The sequence below is a fragment of the Notolabrus celidotus genome, chromosome 9, assembly GCF_009762535.1.
Source record: "Notolabrus celidotus isolate fNotCel1 chromosome 9, fNotCel1.pri, whole genome shotgun sequence".
NCBI lineage: Eukaryota > Metazoa > Chordata > Actinopteri > Labriformes > Labridae > Notolabrus > Notolabrus celidotus.
The window spans coordinates 24754406-24776731 of record NC_048280.1 but is presented as its reverse complement, the minus strand read 5'-3'; the positions used below and the strand labels follow the sequence as shown (position 1 = coordinate 24776731).

Below are 22326 nucleotides of genomic sequence, written 5' to 3'. Positions count from 1 at the left end.
TAGCTACAGCTTCAGATTAGATTTAGATTCCCTGTCAGTTTGTCACAGGTGGAGGTTTGTTGCAGTTGTTTCTTAGTGCACTTTCAGCAGAGCAGGAGTTGGATGAAGATGATTGGAGTAGAAAAGTCAAACCGACGACAAGGAGGTTTGACAGCAGGGGAGGAAGCTGGTGGAGGAGAGAGGCAGCATGTGTTGAAGAGTTTGATAGGAAAGGACTGAAGTGTTCCTGTCCTTGGAGTAGAGTCAACACTCCCTCCCCCTACCAATTCCTTCTTCTGCTACATCAGCTCCCGAGCCTCTACACGATGAGTATCAATAACGCAGGCCTATTTTATTTTCAGTATTTGCTGCACCTTGCCCGAGGATATCTGTAAGCCTGCCATTAGTATTGCAACGCCACGTAACCCGTGTTTCAAAGAACACTGAGAGCACAGCTGTTTGACTCAAAACGCTGTCAGCATGCAAATGAAGTCATGTTGCTGCAACGTTAGAGCTGGGCCTGTTATCAGAGCGGTCAGGGCGAGGGAGGACAACTAATTCTACTGGGTTAACAACGGCTCTTCTTCCTTGTAACTGAGCTCTTCGTATTCAGACCCCACGAGTCAGGTGTTGAGATGAAAGAGAGGCCTGCCTGTGCTACATGGCTAATTTAAGGGATTAACACCTGTTCTACCAAGGCAGATTAATCCTAATCCTACTTTAACCCCTTTGATCTAAAGTCAGACTGATTTAAGGAGTCGACTGATGGTCTAATCCCTTCACAACAGTGACCGAAACTACACACACCCAATTGAGCTGCTGGCTAAATGCTACTGTATATTTACTGTACTCTACCCCACAACTTTGTGCTCATTTACTTTTCCTTTCTCTCTCTCTGCAGAGGGAGTCATTACTGAGTCCTTTTGTGCAGCCTCTCTCTCCACTTCAGAGGGGTTAATTCATGTTTGATGCGCTCTCACGGGGTTAAATTAAAAAGGACAGGAAGAGCTGTCATTGGCATAATAAGCTGCAAGTATTAAGGCATTATAGTAGACTGATCATTAAGAGAGAAACTGTTTTGTTGAAGGAAAAGCCACTGGCTTTGGCTCAGTCACACTTTATAAATCTGCATTTAAACAACCACATAAGCCAAACGAGGAGCTACAGAGCAGCTGAGATGTAGTTAAATATTTGCACAGTTATTTGCTATTAATTGTAGTCTGCTCAAGAGATCATCAGTCATAAATTGTGGCTTTAATGCTTTAATGTGCTCATTATGATTACCAGATTGTGGAGTATGATTGTATGTGTGTGTGGGTGTGTGTTTGTGATGGTAACTCATGGATACATTTGATATGAGAGAGAGGAACAAAAAAACAGACTGTGGGAGAATTTAGATAGATCTGGTTTGGTGACGATGGTGGGAAGAAAGGTAATTGGAAAAGAGAGGCATGAGTTTGGTTTTGGGGTTTTCTAAATGAGGGAGTGGAGATGGGCGGGTCTGACCGCAGCACGGTTTTGTGTGTCTTTATGTGTTTATGTGCGTGTGTGTATTTGTATTCGTGGAAGCAGATAAACAGATTTGGATTCATTGTCCTGGTCCATCTCTATGTTTAGTGTACATAGACGGAGGAGGACCACACAGGATCTCTGTCTCATGCGTCGGAGTTTGTGGCAACACTGTTATTATCGATCCTGCCACAGACGTCAAACCCCAGCGCCTATTTAACTGCTGGCCTGATTCAAACAATATGCTGCAGCCCGTTTCATCCATGTCCAAACCCGCTGAATTATTAAACACAACTCTAAAGTAAAGGTCCTTCTCTTTGCATATTGTCTTCACACAAATCCATTTCAGAGTGTCTCCAGGGAATAAACAAGCCCTTCTTCATTAGTGTAATTGGAAGAAGAAAAGAAAGGAGAAAAAAATTAGGGGATGGGACTTAAAGAGAATAAAAAGATCATAATCACATGTCTTTATCACACTGTGTGAAGAATCCTTGATTAAACACTAAAATGTGTGAGAAGAAACGGAGCGTTCAAAAGCTTTTTCATTATCAAACACTTTACAGAAGATAGATTAGGGTGTTTGTGGTTCTGCAGTATGGCTAAATATGAGCTTTTATCTGCATTATTATGCACAGTGGAAATATTTACACACATTTACACTCACACTGTATACATGGTTGATTTTTTTATTTTGGAAATGTTATCCACAAATTTAAAATTTCAACCACATACCCACCAAGTTCTGTTTTGTAACGGCACATAGTTCCAGTTGCAGCAGCCAGCATCTATGGATTTATATTCTATTTCCATCAGTCCAATAGCTTTACCTGTTTATCTGTTAGAGGACCTCAGCTGACTCTAGGCCAGAGGCAGGTTAAGCCAATCTCAGGTCTGACACACAGACAAACATTCACCTCAGATGACAGTTAAGAGTTTCTAATCTACATGTTTTCAGGATGATGAAATCCACACAGGCACACACTTCCACATCCACACATGACGGCCCTGTCTAACTGCTGAGTTCGAACACAACCACCTTACATAAAAGGTGACAATCCTAATGCTAACCACTTTACTGCTCTTTAACTATTTAAATAATATTGCTATACCATCCCTTTAATGAAGCCAGTTTAAATTCCTCTCCCTAGCCAAACCATACAAATCTGGAAACGGGAGAAAAAAACCTAAATCCGAAATGTAGACATAGGGAAAAAAATGATTTGCATAATTTTTAGTAATCATTTCGTTCAGATCTTTCATTAACATTTGACCTAGTTTCCATATTACAAAATGCTGACAAAGCTCTCACTTATTGCATATGCACAGATCTGAAAAATGTGCAAAGTGTCACAAGCATAAACAAAAGCATGTTGTGAAGTGATATTCAAGAGTGAAACTAACACATTGAGATTTGTTATTCAGAGATGTATGCGTTGTTGTTGTTCTAATTATACAAACACGCTTGCTATTAATGTGAACGTTCAAACTTTAGCTTTTTACGAGCCATGCTACTTTAGTTCCTTTCACAAGTTTGATATTCCTTAATCTCCGGGGCTACACTTACTGCCATTGCTCCAATTTTTTTTTATATATAAGGAAGGGTTAAGATATCTATTTAAATCATCTGATACAGGTTGAAACACTTCCTTGAACTGACAACTACTTAGGCAACATAGAATACTGCTTGCCAAAATTGCTAGTCCAGACAAAGCGGCAACCTCCGACCACGCAAATTGAAGCTACTGCAGAAGTGTTAAAAACTGCAGTTCTTTGATGGTCCGCTTGATGCTGGCTCCGGAAGTATCGGAAATCACATACACACCAATTCAAACAAGCTGTTCTTTACAGCAGAAATAAACATGTTTACAGCCTGGTACAAAAAACAAGGGTAGTCTGGATAGCTAATTTCCCCATCAGCACACACTGTATGGGGAATGAATTTTTTCACAACGCTGCAGTTTCGGAGATATTGAGATTACGAGTTTTCCATTATGAGAGGCACAGCTGACTTGATTGACAGGCGGGAACACTGTAGCTGTTGGCGAGAGGCTCAAAGCCAACCTCTTTACCTCACACTAGCTCGACAGAAGTTAAGTTGACCTCAACATTTCCAATATGGCTCCTGCCCACAATTGGCTTCAAAACAGCGCTTCAGAAACAGACGGCTGACGTCTCAGATACTAAATCCATTATTTATACAGTCTATGGTCCAGATATTAAACCTACCAAAACAGTATTTGATGACCACTCACCTGTATTAAACCACACAGTTTTTTGTCCCTCACTGAAGCCTGACTCAGAGTAATTTGGTCATTCTAGCTTCCGTTGATGTTGTTGAGAGTGACACTGATATGAGATGATCTGCCTGTTGTGCACATCACTGAGTGTGAAACCTCCTGTTTTTCACTTTCTCCTTTTATCATTCAAGACAAAATCACTGCTCTCTTTGGAACATTTATTGTTGTGTGAGTAGTGATGCCTCCAGGTGAACACTAACCTGACCACCTTACCCACTCACTCTGCTCCAGCCTTGATTTCACTCTGGAAATGATCTATTTTGCTCCCCATGGACAAACAAATAAGATCTGGGATGGTTTTCAGGGCCGTAACATCAGCCTTTGCTCGGGGCACGTTGGGTGGTCAGTGTGTGTGACCTTCTCATAGCAGGGTGCCCTCACCCCCATCCATCCCTGTTAGAGGACACTTATCAGGAACAGCAGCCCGAGTGACACCATCCCAGCTGGGCTTCCCTGGAGAAAAAGCTGTGCAGTGCAGGGAACGATCCCCATGGTGCACAGAGGTGTGTGTGAATGTTGTGAGTATGCATGTGTGTGTGTGTGTGTGTGTGTGTGTGTGTGTGTGTGTGTGTGTGTGGACTTGTTCTCTGCAGATAGGACCCTGTGACTCTGAGATATGCTCGGGCTCATTAATTAGAGGCTCTCATTATCCCCCCTCAGGCTCCAGACACTTAATCAACACCAAGCTCCAAGTGAGACACATGCATGCATGTACACACACACATGCAGAGACTCATGCACTCACATGGTCTGACGCAGGCTAAATTCTGACAAAACATCATCAAAGAACTGAGCACTTTTAAAATAGGTGAATGAATGAATGCTGATGGGGGTTATTTGTTTCCAGTGATGTACTGCACAACAAAGTGGGTGGATGTCATCGCTGTTTAACACTTTTATTATTATAATGTTGTTGGGTGGATGTCATCGCTGTTTAACACTTTTATTATTATAATGTTGTTGAGCATTTTAGAACACATTCATCCTCCTGACATGTCGAACCATGGTAGTAATCTGTCAAACTCTGGAAATTGCGTTTTTATCGTAAACATTTTCATGCTACAAATATGATAAATTACTTTTCAAGGACCTTGCCTTTATGAATCTTGTATCGTTTCTTCATTATTGCATGGCTGCTTGGTTATGTACGTGCCTCATGTAACAATAGCGTACATATCTCCATGCTCTCACTGCGTTGTTTTATTGCCCTGAAACTCCGGCCCCTGTAATTAAAAGGCCGTTGTTTATTTAAACGTGGGACAGATAGCACGCAGCGACACTCCAGAACGGAGACTAAAGAGCAAGACTCAGTGTGAGGATAAATTACCCTCAGACAGTCAGGAGAGCTTTTTGGAGTGCTGCTTCTCCATGGAGCTTTTAAAAACATCTCTGTCAGTTCTTGTTTTTTCCCAAGCAGCCTCTTTTAACCAACATGTGGGTGATGCACTTTTTACATCATGTGGACTCATAAACAGGCAGGCTGACAGATACACACAGGAAAATATTCATCTGTGTATCGAGCTGAGTTTGCCCTCCTCACTAAGAATTTTTTTTATATTTCAGTTCAACTTCAAACTTTTTGCACAACGCTGTCTGATTTGTGAGTAGTGGAGCTGATTCTATGTGTAGGCTAATTAAGACTCTTTAAATTTAAAATATGGCTGACTGAGCTGCAGCTTCAAGCTGCTAAATGCTGTTCACTCCAGCAGAAAATGTGCTCCTTGTGGGGAAAAGTAACAGTTACAAGGACATTTACTAGAGAGAAATTGTGATTAAATGAAGAAGTAGCAGGAGCACTCTAATGGGCTACTGTTTCCTTCCACATTGCTGAGGCCGTACTATTCTTAGCAAACCTTATAATGAGCCCGGTTTCTCCTTTATTTTTGTTCATGGTAAGAAACATGCAGTGACACTGACTGTGACAACGAAAACACAGATCACAGTTCTGCGGTACCTCCAGGAACTTTCTACATTCAACACAAGTTTATATTTAAGCGCAACATTTGTATAAGAAAAATTCCATACACCAGTATAAATAACATCATGCAACCAGCCCCTGATCAGAAAACGCAGTTGAGACATTCTTGAGGGCATGATTGGCAAGAACAAGAAAAGGAAGCCCAAACTATTTTTTAAACAGCTCCAAGTTGTGGAAAAACTTTAGAGAAGGGGGGGTTGTTTCCCTCAGAGGGCTGGAGTCTGATTTCCTGTGCGGCTCTGATTGGGAAAGCAGAGGCACACACGGGGAGCCTGCTTCTGTATGGAGAAGCCAGATGACAGGCTTCACTACCAACAGACTGTTACTGAACAGCTCGCTCCAGCGGCCTCTGATTGATCTTCAAACGTGACTTTTATGAAACAATCTCTTGTGTAAACCTGTTTTAGATGATTTGACTTCAATGTGTGAGAGTGAGCGTGTTGTTAAAAGGGAATATAAAAGTTAAGTGTGTCTTAGTGTTATATTTCTAGCACAAACCCAACAGGAGTCAGACACGAGCTGGACATATAAAGAAATGGATTGAAATCCAGGTATTGAAACCTCTGTCTCTTGTTTCTTCAATTAAAAGTGTTGCTGTGATCACAGTACCTGACCACAGAGGGTCTTTATCCTTGTGTCCAATAGGGCCCCATGATAAATGAATCCACTGAGCAATTTGTGTGTGGTTCCATCTTGCGTAGCTGCCATTTCTGCGGTGGCAACTCAGCGTGCTGCTGCCAGCTGACTGCAATAGCAGCATATAGAGTTGGATTGGAGATGTTAGACAGCTGCTGAGGAAGGTACCTTGATCAGGCTGTCTTAACATTATGCAGATTTTACAAATTGGGCATTAGTTACAACAACAGCCTGATCCCATTTCACATGGGGAAACATTAAAACTTTACCATTTGTTGCACATTCTTAATTTGTGATGAAGTGTTGTTTAACTGAACTTAAATCTGTGATGCTGGTCATGTTAACCAGTTAACAGATACGTTCAATCTTTACAGAGTAGCTGCAAATACACTTTTATACACATTCATTAAACATGTATTTTTCTATATTTTTGCTAAAGTAACTGGACCTTTATGTTTACATGCAGCTAGCACTTGATTAGCGTGCTAGCTAGTGGAACGTTGTATATGTGATCAGTTTATTTATTGATGGAGGAACAACAGAACTAATTTTTAAGTCATGAGGAGAGTAACAAAATTACTATATTATATATTCTTGATACTCCTGCTAAGAACAGGGTGGCCCCGTCACTAACATCGGGCAGCACGCACACGCCGACACACACACACACATACACACACACACATACACACACACACATGCACCAAACTTTTCCCATTCCTAACAGCATTTTCATTCATTACGGTTAACATGCCAACATCCTTCTTTCGCTCTCTGTTCAGAATTTCTCAGGGTGCACACTTTGGAGCTCTAACATTGGTTAAACACATATTGTCTTTGGGTTGCTGCACTTACCGGCTCAAACTCAACCAGGTCGTGTCCGAAATGAGGAAACCAAGCCCATCTGGTGTGTACCATATATAAGGATGTATGGCGGCCAAAAGTGGCCATGTGACCGTGTTTAATTACTCTGTTTGTTTGTTTGTTTTAAATTATCTGTGTTTTAATTGGGTAAACATGCCTGCAGACATGTTTGTGTTATTCTTTTGATTGTATTTAAGGTTAGTTGCCTTAAAATGACCTTAATGTAGGAATATAATTGTTTGGGAAGAATTGTGTAATTTCCAACGCCCAGTGGGAGGGGCTAGACACTTTAAAAGAGGGCCAGTTTTGGCTCTCTTGGCAGTTGAGCTTATTTACTAAGCAAGTAATGTCTCTGTGTGTGTTTTGTGATGAACAACCACTGGTTTTGTGTCAAGTGAGTAAATGTAGAACTCAGACGACACTGACGTAGTGCTGTGAACAATTGTAAATTATCTTCATTTTTTTGCGCTTTTGTAAATATTTTTTTCTATTGCATTGGGGAGGCCAGCAGCCAACGAAACAATCAAACTTAATTCTTCCAACTACGCTTGTTTTTTCCCCACATTGTTCTGAGTCCAGAGAGAGAACCCCGCGACACTCTTATATGAGTGTCCTCTCATTTAGGGAAAGGACACTCTCTAGCCCATGCCGTAGTGAGGTGCCACCCAAGTAATGGTAGCTTTTTAACATCTGGTAATTTGTTGAATTAGTCTTTATGTGCCTGTTCGAAGTTCTGGCTCCACAGGTTACCTTTTAGGATGTAATTTATGTGTCACTGACCCATCATATGATACGATGCCAGTACACGGCCCACCATAACAATAATATTGTGATACTGCCATAATTGATTGGTTGCAAGCATAGACTGTGTAATAAATGCACGTAGTGTACGTGACGTCACCCATCTGTTTCTGAAGCAGAGAAGCATATCGTTGGCTGTTGCCATATTGAAATGCTGACACAACCTAACTGCTGTTGATCAAATATGACGTGGAGTTGAGGCAGGCTCTTGAGCCTCTTTGCTTAAAGCTACAAGGGTGCCCGCCTGTCAGTCAAGTCAGACGTAAAATACAGACATGTTTTAGTGTTTATTAGACATTCCCATCTTACTGAAGGGACTCTTTCTGATCTCATCTTAATTCACCATGAGCAGAGCGCTTTGCAACATTTAGCAAGCTAACTACAGCGGGAAGGAAAAACGTCCTTTTAAAGGTGACATATCATGCAAAATGGACTTTTTAATGGTTCTTTACCTGAAATATGTGTCCCTGGCATGTCTACAAACCCCCCGAGAATGAAAAAAATCCATTCTGCCCCTGTTTAGATTTCTCCACCTTTCTGTAAATATGTGTGAAACGAGCCGTTTCAGACTTCAGTGTTTTTGTTACGTAACAACAATATCCGGTCTGTCACGGAGTCAGAGCTCGGAGCTTGTTCAACCCATAGACTGTATAAAATAATACTGAATCCCCCTCCGTTTTTCATTCCCTGCACACGTGTGCTAACAAGGAGCTTAGGAGGGAGGCATGCTAGTTGTAGGCTGTCTTAATAAACACAAAGGTCGGTTTTACTCCCCACGTCGGCAGATTTGAAGATCTAGTGGATGATTTTTATTTGTCATGGATAAGTGCTAGCGCTAATTAGCATAGCTACATAGCTACATGTCGTAGCTGTAGCTGTGAACCAAGACACACGTCTACATACTGATAAATAAAACAACAAGAAACACTAAATCTGTGACCAATCCTTCATAAAAGGTCCCGCTGCCTTTCTGGCAGAGGTCGGTTTTACTCCTCACGTCTGCAGATTTGAAGATCTAGTGGATGATTTTCATTTGTCATGGATAAGTGCTAGCGCTAATTAGCATAGCCACATAGCTACATGTTCATAGCTGTAGCTGTAGCTGTGTACCAAGACACACGTCGACATACTGACAAATAAAACAACAAGAAACACAGAATCTGTGACCAATCCTTCAGAAAAGGTCCCACTGCCTTTCTGGCAGAGGTCGGTTTTACTCCCCAGGCCTGCAGATTTGAAGATCTAGTGGATGATTTTTATTTATCATGGATAAGTGCTAGCGCTAGTTAGCATAGCCACATAGCTACATGTTCGTAGCTGTGTACCAAGACACACGTCTACATACTGATAAATAAAACAACAAGAAACACTAAATCTGTGACCAATCATTCAGAAAGGTCCTGCTGCAGGCGCCTCTCCGTCAGGATCAGATTCTGGATCAGATTCAGAGGGTTGAAGTAACGTGATCTGTGAGCAGCCGTGTATATTCAGCCAACATGTAAACATTAGATCAACGTGCTGGAGAGCCGAGGGCACATCCACTTCATGAGGGGGCGTGGTCAGAGAGAAAACAGAGTGTTCTGATGAGGGCTGAAGAAGAGCGTTCTTCAGGCATGCCAAAATCTGATTTCAAAGTGTTTTTTTGAGCATAAACTTTAAAGACTTGTTTTGGGGACCTCTTAGACCAATATATATTGATGAAAAAAGCGTGATATGTCACCTTTAACAGGCAGAAACCTCGGGCAGAGCCAGACTCATGTTAGATAGCCATCTGCCTCTACGGACAACTACAACTACAGTCATATTAATCACAATGTCAAAGTCAGGCCTTTCTCACTCAGCTTCCATTCTGAAGTCTACAGTTATATTTTGCCATATGAGCGTGTGTCTTGTGTATCACACTAGTTTGTAGCTCGTAGGATGTATTTCCCACTTGTCTTTGAAATGGTCAGTAATTGTCACATAGGTTTCCTTGGCACCTGAATTCTACCACTGGCAGGTGAGTGAAACTCTTTCTGCAGACTTCAGAACATCCTCCAACTTTCTTCCTTTCCAGCATAAAGAGCTGGATCAGCTTTTTTTTCTTGTTTTTGAAGTGACTAGCACATCTCTTCACTTCAAGGCTGTCTGGCATCCTGCTGTCTCCTTCTGGTGTTATGCCACTGTCAATTTCTATTGTGTCCAATTAACGTTACCCCACATTATATCATAAGTGCCAACACAAGGAGTAATGAAATAGTGACAGGGTGAGTCAAAATGGGAGGGGAAGCTCTTCAATTAAAAATGGATGAAATATTGATATTAGGTATCAATAATCTTATCACACAAGTCAGAACAAAGATATACGGCCATGCTGATATTTATCCCACTCCTAACCAAGATGTGCCTATAATCTTGTTGCTTATCTTGTCCTGTTCATGCATGTAAGTAAATTTCCTGTGAACATTTTTTTTTCATGTGATAGTAAAATGTATAATTCATCATGATAATTTTTTTGTGGAAAATATAAGCAATGCTGTTTTTCTATTTCAGTTTTTCCTGCCTTTAATTGCTGTGTCTGACCGACCTGGTGGGAGCAGTAACAGGCATTGAACATAACTTAAATTAAAAAATAATAACAATTATATTGCTTTGCTAAGACATATACAGACATCAGTATTAATCTAATTATGTTTAATAACAGATAAAAAACCTTCTCACCATAACTTGAATTGTAAATATGTCAAAGGCAGACAAGAAATAGTTCCTTCTTTCAGCATCCAGTCTAAATTTGGTGTCATTCTGATCCCTTCTTTTCAGTGATTTGTGGGATTTTTCATTTTTACCATGAAATATTTTTATTCTTAAACTATAAATGTTTATAAAACATAATTGTGCTTTGTTCTACATCAGGTAGCGATATTTTAAAAAGCTACTCTTTTGGGGATTTGTTCCTCGAGTGTTGGATACCAGCTGTGGTAGCGGTGGATGTGTCCAGCATTTTGTTCATGTTCATCCATGTGGATTACTCAGTGTCTCATGGATTCTCTGGCACAGCAGGAGTTTGTCCATGAGGCCATATGTCACCTTCCTCCCCTCCTCCCACTGATCTTTTGTTATCAGAGTGGCCTTTAGGTGCTCTGCAGACCCTGCTGACCCTGAACAGACACCAGTTTATTGACCAGCTCACAGCTCCATAGAGTCCATTACCTAAACCAATTTAAATCACAAACTTATTGTTTAATCTGATTTCACCTCACTTCAGCATCGACCATTTCTTTAATTCCCCTTCTTTCACCTGGAGACGACTCCTTATGATGAGTCAGTAATGTAGTTACTGCATTAATGCTGTCACATATCTGAATGATAAATGAGCTGGTTTCATGCTGCTTTAAAACTGTTTTCATTCTGTGACTGTGGCGGTAATTGTGGTCGGGGGTTTGCTTGCCAGAATAACCATGTCCGCTGTTTTGAATTTTACTCAGCCAACTTCCAAAATTAACGATAAAAAGTCATTTTTTAAAGCCGCAGATATTTTCTCTCTACGGCCAAAAAAATGCCACACATATTTCTGGCAGTGTTCTGCGTCTGATGGCTGTGTGCAGTAAAATATTGCACATTACACTTTATGTGACAGCTGCACTCAGAGGAAGGAAGCAGGGAAAGTACATAAACAAGGCCTTCGTTCTCTCTCCTGTCCTGGGCTCTTGTTCCTATGCAAATCGTCTTTTTTATGAAGAAATGTATTTCTCTTCACTCAAAAATATCAGAGAACAGATAGCTTTTATTAATCAGGGTAACAAGTAAGTCTGCTGTAGAATATGAAGATATTCTAGTCTCATTAGGTCATTACTGAGTTTCAGCTGTGTGTGTGTGTGTGTGTTTTCATCGACCAGAAGAGCAGATAGATGTGTCAATTCTATTTGATGTGTCAGACAAGACCACAATTAAATGGACTTCTGTGAAGAACTTTAGTGATTAAAAATATGTCAGCATGAAGTCCAAATATAAAGGGCATTACATTTTTAAAGTGCAATGTCAGTGATGTGCTCCTTTAGTGGACTAAATACTTAAACATTGTGACCAACGGCGGTCGACACCATGACTCATCAGTTAAATTAATTATTAACCCAGAATGCCGATCATGTGTAATGTCTAACGCACCCACCCTTGACTAGACGGGGCTGTGGCTCTGGTTGATGGCTACTGTCATAGTGCTTCAATGCTCTACTACCATGATGTAAACAAGCACAGATGACAGATGGCATCTTGTAGTGCTGTGTTTTTTGGAAATTTCTTGATCTATAAATTTGAGATAAAGTTATGAGCAGGCTGTTTCTTCTTAAACTGGCAAATAATCTCTCTGCCAATGTGTAACCAGCACAGACATGTGAAAACTAATCTGCAAGGGAGACTGAAGGCTGCTTGCTAGTTGTGCTAGTGTTGCAAACTTTTGTCACACTCGGCAAACCAATTTGAAATACTTTATTTGCATATTCTGTAATAATGTTTAGCCATAATAAACTATTTGTATTTTTGCTCAATTTTGACTTTTTTGTGAGTAAGTTTTGTCGGTTAGTCAGAATTTGAATTTAAACAATTAGGGAGTTTGTCACTTTAGAGCATGGGTGTCAAACATATGGCCCGCAGGCCAAGACCGGCCCACAAGAGGTTCCAATCCGGCCCTCGGATGACTTCCCAAAGTGAAACAATTACAGAGAAGACATTGGCTACAATTTTTTCATAAAAGTACTGCTGTTTCAGATTTGTCCTCTGGGGGTTGCATACGATCATAGTGCTGATGGAGCACACCTGAACGGCGCTCCAAGATAATAGTTACAGTTTGCATAACCCGGATGAAATTAATTTATTTCTTAGAGCACATAGTTCCCACTATGAGACTCATCATAGTGAAAAATACAACAGCTGTTTTTCTAAAAAAGATAGCTCATGTAATGTGAACATTTTCAGTATGTACTTGTACTTTTTTTGCACTAAAACAAAGGGACAATTTTTGAGTTGTCCTTCTCTTTTGATTATGTTATGATTTTACTCGTCCGGCCCACTTGAGATCAAATTGGGCTGTATGTGGCCCCTGAACTGAAATGAGTTTGATTCCCCTGCTTTAGAGCATGAGAGTTATGGTGTGACTGAACATAAATAAACAGGCATTTTTAGTTTTGTATCCAACTTTTGAACAGCCTTTTGAGTGTTCTTTAAGAAACATCTCAATTCTTGGTCCTACATTCACTATTTTTTGCTTAGAATCAGGTGAAAAAATTCTATCACATAAATAATGTTAAAAAATGCATATCAAATTCCGTTTTGACCCAGATGAGGAGTTATTTTCATCCGTTGACACTCCATGATATAGATTGAAATAATGTCTGGACCTCATTATGTCGGACTGACACTCAGCAATATTGAGACTACCTTGAAAAGTGTCCTTAAACACTTCACCAAACCACAGCCTGCTTCCTGTCTGGACAGCAGCGTCCCTTTGGTGCGTAAATGTGAAGCGCACCTTTTTGTCCGGCGGCGCTATGACCCTGCAGCCTCCTCTCTGCTCAGCCCCTCCGCTCCAAGTCTGCTAACTGCAAAGCTGGAGGAGCGCAGGGAGGGAAGTCATCTGAGAGCTGGGGTCCAGTTTGTTGCTGTTGCAGGAATCAGGATATCCTTCCAGCTCCTCACAAAAAATTCCAAGAATTTTTTTTTGGAGGTTGTACCCCCTCCTCCCTCAAAAAGTAATCCCTCCGCTTGTCGCGCTGTCTCCGCTGGGCTCCGTTTCACTGTTCTTCGAGAATACTTCCAAAAGTGTGTTTCTGTCGATGGGGAAACAGAATTTGACCACTGTGATGAGTTTAACGGTATTTTGGCACACATTTCGCCTCCCTCTCTCTACCTCTGCTTCGAAGAGCGTTGGGCAGACGGTGTAGACTCCTTCCAGAGACGACTTCGTTTGGAAAAGTTTAAGAATTAATTTCCCCTCATACACAGTCCGGATTGGTCCTGGAGGCGCCGACCGTGCGTGCCGAGAGAGGAGGGAGTGGATTCATAACGGACTCATACTTTGGATTTACGCACAGGAACCTTCTCCCCACACACTGTCAGTCGACACCATGTGTCTCTGATTTATTTTCCGACCTCATCCGTGGATTTAACCGGTGTGTGATTTGTGTGGACTGCGCTGTCTCTCCAAAAAATTGCCGCAAAGCTGAGACTCGCACATCACCATGCATCGCTCCTTGGAGGAAATCTGCTGCAAAATTGTGGGAAGTCGCGAGGCAGCATGACTTGCGCCCTGGATTTCTTTGAATCTACATTCCTTTCTCATATAAGATCTTAATGCTGTTCCATTTTGGTTTACAAATATGATGAAATGGCAGCCCCGGAAGAAGGTGAGTGTGGCTGTTATTTTTTTCCCCCAATTATGGCCATAAATAACGTTTTGTGGTCGATCACAAGTTGGGAGAAGCTCGGTCACAGACTGCTGCTCTCCATATGCGTTGAGGCTACTACCAATGATAGCTCCTAGAGATAGGAAAACAAGAACAGCTGTGTACTTCACTGAAGTGTTGCTAGCGAATGTGTTATTGTGGAAAAACTAGTTTGGGTTCCCTTTTGACTTTGTCTTGGTATTCATAGCTTTTTTCCTCTGGTCTCACTGACTCTGAAAAGCACAGCTATCAGCTGCTGAGCACTGCACTGTACACTCTCTGTTATATACTTGCACATTAGTGCTGCTTTCCAAGGACTGGAAAATATGTTTGATTTGAATCTCATACACTCTGACATGTGTTTTTTATGCTCTTCACTTCCTCACAACATCACATTTGACAGCCATTATCTGGACTATCAGGACAGCACTGATTCATGCATCCTGTTTCTAGTACCTGAACTTGTTGGTAGAAGCTTATGAATCCTGAATCCTTCTCTTAATATAATATGTCTTTTTAAAAACTAGTTTCACAAACTGCGAAAAAGCAACCCAGATTTGTAGCCTTCTTAAAAGTTTCAGTATCAACAGCCCTTTAACACATCCTTTTAAAGGATTCTTTTAAAAAGACTAAAATGTGTCTTATTTTCCTTTTTTTCAAGATTACACAAGCGTTTCTTAGACTCATTTGCATTCCTCATGCTCTCTCTTAATGCTCCATTTTCATAGCCTTGGAATATTACAACATGGAAAATGTCTGAAAATCATCTGGGGTCTATAAAAAATGGTAGCACTGAAATACCTATGGTTAAGACTTCTACCAGCAGGGGGCACTTGTCTGACAAGAAGCAGCTTCCCTGTGCAGAAGTGTGCTCTACACTGGTCTGGAGTCCAAGAAGGAAAAATGAAAGGATGAGCAACTGTTCTTCTGGAAACTGTTTTGCATCATTCTGAACTTTGTTTCACCCCAAAGACTTGTTTCAACTTTTTTTCTGTGTCCCAAATATTCCTGTCTTGTCAGCTGAAGCCTGTTTCATTAGACCTACCCAGTATAAGAGCACTGGTTACCAGTACCAGAGGTAGTTAAACACCTGCTACAGGCAATGGTAGTCGTTAAAACCCATTTTGTACTATTTTAGTAACATGCTATCTCTTTCTTTGATTTGTTTTCTGTGTCGTACCTTCCACATCAATTGTGAATCACATGAATAATCTCATCCTGTAAAATGAGATGGAAGTAGATTATTAAAATCAGGCTCCTTAATGTTGAATTATCAACAGAGAAAATAAAAGCTGTGAGAATAACCTAATGATTTCCACAGCTGTGCAGTGTATCTGCCAAAAACCATCCATGAGACCCCCCTTTGAGGACTAAAAGCCTCTCTTCACTGCAGGAATCGATTCACAGCTATTCTGCAGTCACATGTGCTCAACCTGAACAAATCATAAAAGTAGGACCGCCATTCATTTGTAGATTCTCTTTTCATCACAAATTTGACCAAGGATTGTGAGCTTACGAAATCTCATTCTGCTGGCTCTCATCAAGGAGTAAAATAGTTCCCCTGTGTTGTTTGATGCTGATTAATTAACCTTTCGGTGCTGTCGAATGCTGAATGCATAATTATAAACACAAGCACTCAGAGCAGAAATCATTGTTCCTTCACCCTGAACTCTGGTTGATTGCGAGGCCTCTTATGTGTTCACATATCGAACAGAACAGTCAGGACGGACAGTGCAATAGATACAACTATTGTGCTCTACATTGTATAAAAAAGATTTCTTTACAATGTGAGGCACTCTTTAGAAAGTTCACACACAATAATGTCACAAAGGAGTCCTTGAATTTCCCATTTTGGCTTCTTGTTTATCTGTTTTTTCAATCTTTCTCTTTGCTCCATTTGTAGTGGAGTGGGATCAATAGAAAGTGTAGGAGAATCAAATTGATTCGGGCTGAGTGTCCTGTCCACCTCTTCATAATGGATTACACTAATGACTCAAAATTCCACATCTGTGATGTTGCAGAGAAAAGAAAGCAATTCCCCTAATGTTGCTGGCACAAAGCTTATCTGTTCTGGAAGGAGAGAGAGAGACTCAAATCTCTCTTTTTTTTTTCTTCTCAGGGGATTTGTGTGATAAACTTTCTTTTCCTGCAGTTTGGTGCAGTTATTTAAAGTGTCTGTTACACAGTGTTAAAATGTTGAAGGGAGTGTGAGTAAAGGCTGCCATAGAAATTTGTTTCTGATCATCACTAGATAAGACAGTCTGCTCTGTTGATAGTTAGAGAGATATTTTTAAGAAGAGACATTTTTTTTGTGAGGGCTGGGAATACTACCACGTTTCTTGCTGTTCCTGCTACAATACATGATGAATGTCTGGGTGTATGGTAGTGGCTGCTGCAGTTCACTGTGGTCTCAATGCATGAGAAGGAAAACATGGACAGTAACTGGCCTGAGGGAAAGCCTTCAGGTTTTACTCAAACACAGAAGAACCTGCAGGATCGCTGGTTTGAAAACACAAGAAAATACTTGGTCTGTTTGTGTGTGTGGTTTGAACTTGAATTACAGATGCTACAGCTTGGTAAGTTTCCACAAGACTTAAACCTGTCTGAATCAGATGCTGACTTTGATTGTGGTTTTTGCTTTTCCATGAGTTTTTTTTTTTTGCAACATCTGAAGAAAACATTCCCGTTTCTATTTTTCGCTGCCAGATGTGTTTTTGAGTCATCATCACCCCTCGTTATCTCGAGCAGAATTTCTCACAACCTGTTAATATATTGGGTGGTCTCGTGTTACAAAGCCTAGCTCTGAATTTAGAGTCCACATTATGCCTTGTGGCAGTGTGACCAAGTTAGGAGGAAGCGACTGTTTGTTTTTGTGGTCGTGCCAGATGTTTCTGTGGGTTCCACACAGTTGACATGAGGCCTTCTCACCTGAGAGCGACAGGATGCCCTGCTCATGTTTCTGTGGCCAGACTCACTGGGAGCTCGGACTTTCACCATCAGCAGGCTCACTCTTACATCTTGAACTAAGTTCATTGGCTTTTCACCTCGGGGAGTTACTCATGCGGCTTCCCCTCTTTCATTTGGTATTATTTATGAGCTCTCCGGTGGAGCATTAGAGCTATCTCTCCCCCCAGAGCTCCAGCAGTTCATGTGACGTCTCCTGGCTGGCGGTGGCACAGCAGTTTCAGAATACATTTACAGCAAGGGAAAACCCGTCAGAAAGTGAGGAGAAGCGCTGGAAGGCACACATCTGAGGAGAGAAAGAAACCGGCATGGCTGTCAGTGGGGGAAGGAATCACTTGGGAGAAGCTGAGAGTGCTGGACAAAGATTGAGCTACATCAGGGAACAAATGAATCGAGGGAAGATTGTAGGATTGTTGGGAATAAGGAGATAGATGGACGGATATTGAGGAGATGAAATGGAATTGCTGTAGACATGGTTAGAATCTGAGAAAGCGAGAGAAAATGGGAAAGCCTCGGAGACTGGAGAATAAGATGGTGCGCAAGAAAGAGATTTGGAGTTTAGGAGTGAGAGGCCCTGGAGTGATGCAGCAGGGATAATTAATGATAGGGAGTGATAGCACCTGCTGTTCCTGATGCTGCGCCGTATTTACGGCGCAGCATGTCGAGTGGAACATGATGCGGCTGCATGGCCAGACCCCTGGTCCATCCTCCTGGGGCATGAAAAGATAGTGGATCTGGGCGGGGGATTGGGTCAGGTAAGGAGGGGGGTTCTGTGAGGGAGCAGCGACTCAGCAATACAGCTAAAATTTATGTCCTGTACTCGCTCGGTTAATCCCAGTCCACTGCCTCCCATTGGGAGAGCTGGACAGAGATGGAGGATGGTGAGAAGAGCCTCCTGGAATGCAAGGCCTTCCCTAACTCTTACAGTGACGCAGTGGTCTGCAGTACACTCAAGCTGCAGGCATATGGCCCAGAAAGGCACTCTTGGGAATGCACTGTCAAAACACAACAGGAGAAACAATAGGGATAATAGTGACTGGGCCATCCTACTCTCATTAATCCTCATTCCTAGGACTCACACATTTCGCTGTGAGTGAGGAGATGGATTTTTGGATAGCAAGTGGTAAATGCAAAGATTGATTTATGTGTACGACAGTCCATTTGTAATGTTTTCCTCCAAGCCTCAGAGCGCTCATTTCTGATTTGTTACAGCTTTCCTTTACCCCCCAGTGCTCGTGTTCCAGCAAATGGAGATCTGTTCGAGTTTATTGAGGTCATTGTTCCAGGGGTGTGGTCAGCAGGGCTCAGTAGGTGCCTGCCTCTGAGTGCCTCCACTGGGAATAAAGTGGACCTGACTTGATGGACCACATCAATAGGAACACATTTCCTTGTTCTATGAAGTGGAACAGTCCTCTGCAAGACTTGAGCTCTTTCCTTTTCATTCTTTTCATCGGTTAAGCTTCTGAATTATGTACTAAGTCTTGCATGTACTGAAGACAGCCAGTGTTTCAGGCTTAAGCTGACTAAAACATGTTTTGAATAAGGCCTGTCAAAGGCACCAGCGACACATCCCCTCAGCATATGGCCTGAAAAACATGCATGCTTGTGTCTGTTTCACAACATTTTATCAGATTGCAGCTGCCAAAACCGCAGTTCCTACATTCCTTTATAACTCCATACTGGACCCGTTCCAGTGGGCTGAGCATAGTATCAGCTCAGTCTTCAGGCCCTGCAGCTGTCTCCATCCATGCAGCGCTGTTTGTTGTGACAGACATTCGCTGCTAGTGTGTTCTAAAGAGGGCCTGCGCTCCAGTCTGGATGGAGACGTGTAAAGAGCAACAGTAATTCCCCCTGCCTCTTGCTGACGCCCCTAAATCCCACTAATTCCATCTCTTCTTTTGTCAGAGATGGGATTCATAAGCCGGTCTTTGAAGGCTCAATTTTCCAGGAGTGTGTCCATGGCTCAGCTTTAGCCTTCATGTAGCCTGGACTTAACATCCCATTCCTTGGATTGACGCCCTGGTCTGGCACCTGAGTGGTCAGTATCGGGTTCTTGAGTGGATTATTGATGATTATTGACTGTGAAAAAAAGAGTCAATTAACCCCTGAATCTTCATGACGACTGCCCACTCGGATAAATGGCACATTGTCCAAGAGAGAGGCAACAGGATTAGTCTGAGCCTTCCTCTCCCCTCAGTCTTAAGGAGAAGGTGCCGTGTGTGTTTTTGCAGTCAAACAGTGTTGCAGACACACACATACACACAATCGGCCTTAGCACAGTGCTTCTCCAGGGGTCACAGAAACAACCAAGCCCAAAGCAGATTGTTTCAGTTCCCCTCACCGTCACTGTGGATTGTCTGGCCCTCCCCCCTTTTACTTTTCCTGCCATGCTGAATGTTGCAAGGGTAGCTCAGAAAGGTTTTTACTGCCGGCTGTAAAATCCTGCAGGAAGGAAGGAGAAATGGTGCCGAGCACGACACACTGAGTGCTTTCCATCTCTGTCTCTCAGGGCTCGGTTTAGCTGCTGTTCTTTCTTGTGAGTTTGGATTTATTTATATGAGGCTTATGCTGGGATACTTATGTCAGGCATATGTTTACAGTTGCTAAGATATGTGAGCTATCAGTGCCTCCATACACACAGTGGGCTTGTCTCCTGGGGGAGATTTATGATTCCAGCACCCTTAACAAGCCAGACGGACAGGTGGTGACTGACAGGCAAAGTGAGGTAGATTCAGTAATGAGGGCTACAGAACAAACCTCAGTGGTCCAACCCCCTCACACACTATCTCAAATGATCCCATGCCTCATAGATTTAATATATTTTACTACGGGTGCTGTTGCAGTCTAATTGAGCCATACCTACGTATGTTGTAACTCTGCTGGTGCCTCCTCCTCCCTCCCTGTTGCTCCCCTGTCCTCCCTCTGTGTCCACCTCAACAATGTCGTGCATGCTTTTGTTGTCCGTTCAAAACCAAAAGTGTTTTGTTTGTTCCTTTCTGCCACCCCTTGCTTGTATTTGTGGATGTGACTTGAACATAAATGTGCACCCAACCCTCCCGGGCTCCCGTAAATTTCATTTCCACCCTCCATTAAAGGAGCTGTGAAAAACAAGATGTGAAAGATCAGTTTCTACCCAACGTTTGTTCGTCTGTTTTAAAATGTTCTTTTTTGGGGGTTGTCTTGTCGTCACTTGGATAATTATTGTCCTGTCAAGTGAGCGATATCCTCATGTCAGATAGGACATGAATTAAAGAACCTGTGTAATAATATTGTTCAACAGAGACACTGAAACACTGTACCTCCTTCTATTCCCTTCCTCCAGCTCCCTTTCTTGATCTATTTCCCTGCGACTGGGGTCAAAGGCCACATTAGAGCACGGATTGTTCAGCAGTCTGGAGAGTGCTCCAGTTACCACTGTGAAATCTCAAGCATCAGCGCCTTCTTAACTGTTTAAATATCCCATGCTAGGCTGAACACTGCTTCAGGGGCCCACCAGACGCTACACAATGTCTGCGGTGTGACGTTACATTATTTTAAGTAATGGCTGCCTTTATGGCCATGTAAAATGTGTTTGCGTCCTTTGCCACCTGTCTGGGTGTTCTGCAGGATGTAATCATGCTGAACAGAACATGTTAAATGCTATGACTGCTACTTTGTCTTCTGAAATAAAAACTGGTAAATGCACTCTTCCCAGCTGCTCCAATGAGGGCTGAAAAAAAAGAAACATAATCACTCATTGGAACAAAACATCATAACTTGGCACACAACAGTTGGTGTAACGCTTCAGGTGTGAAATTACCCTCCCAATTTACATTTGGGATTATGTGTTAGCCCCTTCCTCCTCCTCTTCAAATGAACAATGCTGTGCTTTTAGTTGCAGAGAAGGCTGCAGCTGCTGTTATTGTATTTTCCAGGTGATATGCTGCAATAGGAGGCTGTCTTTGACAGAACAGTATGGTCTAGCTGCCCCATTAGGTTTGGATGAAGCTGAGGTGTAGTTCAGGTGCTGACTCAAACTGCTGAGCCTTGTGTTATAATGAACTCATGTATTATACTTTACAGACACTGAATGCCTCTCGTTTGTTGCTGCAGGCTAGTGCACAGTTCTTCAACAGCGCCCCAGGGACATTATTGTAACACGGCCATGCTGGCTGGCATTTGGACATGTGAAACTATCCATGCTTGAGTCTGTCAGGGAACCTGCCTGCATGTGTCCGTCAGAGTCTGACCAGCAGCAGGACCCTTAAACTGGCTAAACTGCCTGTCTTCAGCAGTTCTCTGTGAGGCTGAACTTCCACTAAAACTTCCTACCTGGAGTCACTTGTTTTTTTCTCTCTCCACACAACAAGGATGCTGTATTATTAATATTGTTACAGTGCACACACAAGCTCAACCACTGTCCTTGAAACTCATATGAATTCATATTAGGTCCTCAAATGCACTCTAGTTGGTTTGAGCTAAGCTGTTGACATTTACCAACACATCTATTCCCCTTAGCCTTCTATCACTTCATCCCTTCATTCCTCCATCCCTGCACTGAGCTGCTGTTCACAGCTAACAGAGCGGGGCCTCAGGCAGAGCAGGTGCAGGCTGCTGTGATGGTGGCTCTTCTGACGCATGCACACACACACATGCATGGGTACACTCGAGGGACACAGGTTGGCTGCGGTGCCACTCTCACTGAAATGGCAGACCAGGATTGTTTGTTGGAGAGGAAGAATAGCTCTGCGCTGGTTGTATATTGCGGCCTAAGTGGAGAGCGAGCAGGTGTTTAGAAATTAAAGCAGTACAGCATGTGCCAATGTGGCTTGATCCCAATGGAGCCATTTTGATTTGGTGAAATCTTGTTTTCTGCAAATCTGTGGACAATGCTGGGTGTTTT

General features: G+C 42.3%; 1 protein-coding gene across 2 annotated transcripts in view; it reads left to right on the top strand.

Moving 5' to 3' along the window:
* LOC117819442 (tetratricopeptide repeat protein 28-like) overlaps positions 1-22326 on the top strand; it is a 209169-nt gene that overhangs the window by 60672 nt on the left and 126171 nt on the right. The window contains exon 1 of one of the 2 annotated variants that reach the window (XM_034692809.1): positions 13642-14441. The exons of the other annotated variant lie outside the window; for it this stretch is intronic. Coding sequence (XP_034548700.1) covers positions 14415-14441 — 27 coding nt within the window. The 5' untranslated portion in view covers positions 13642-14414. Of the gene's footprint in view, positions 1-13641; positions 14442-22326 lie in introns of those variants that run through there. 2 annotated transcript variants of the gene reach the window in all.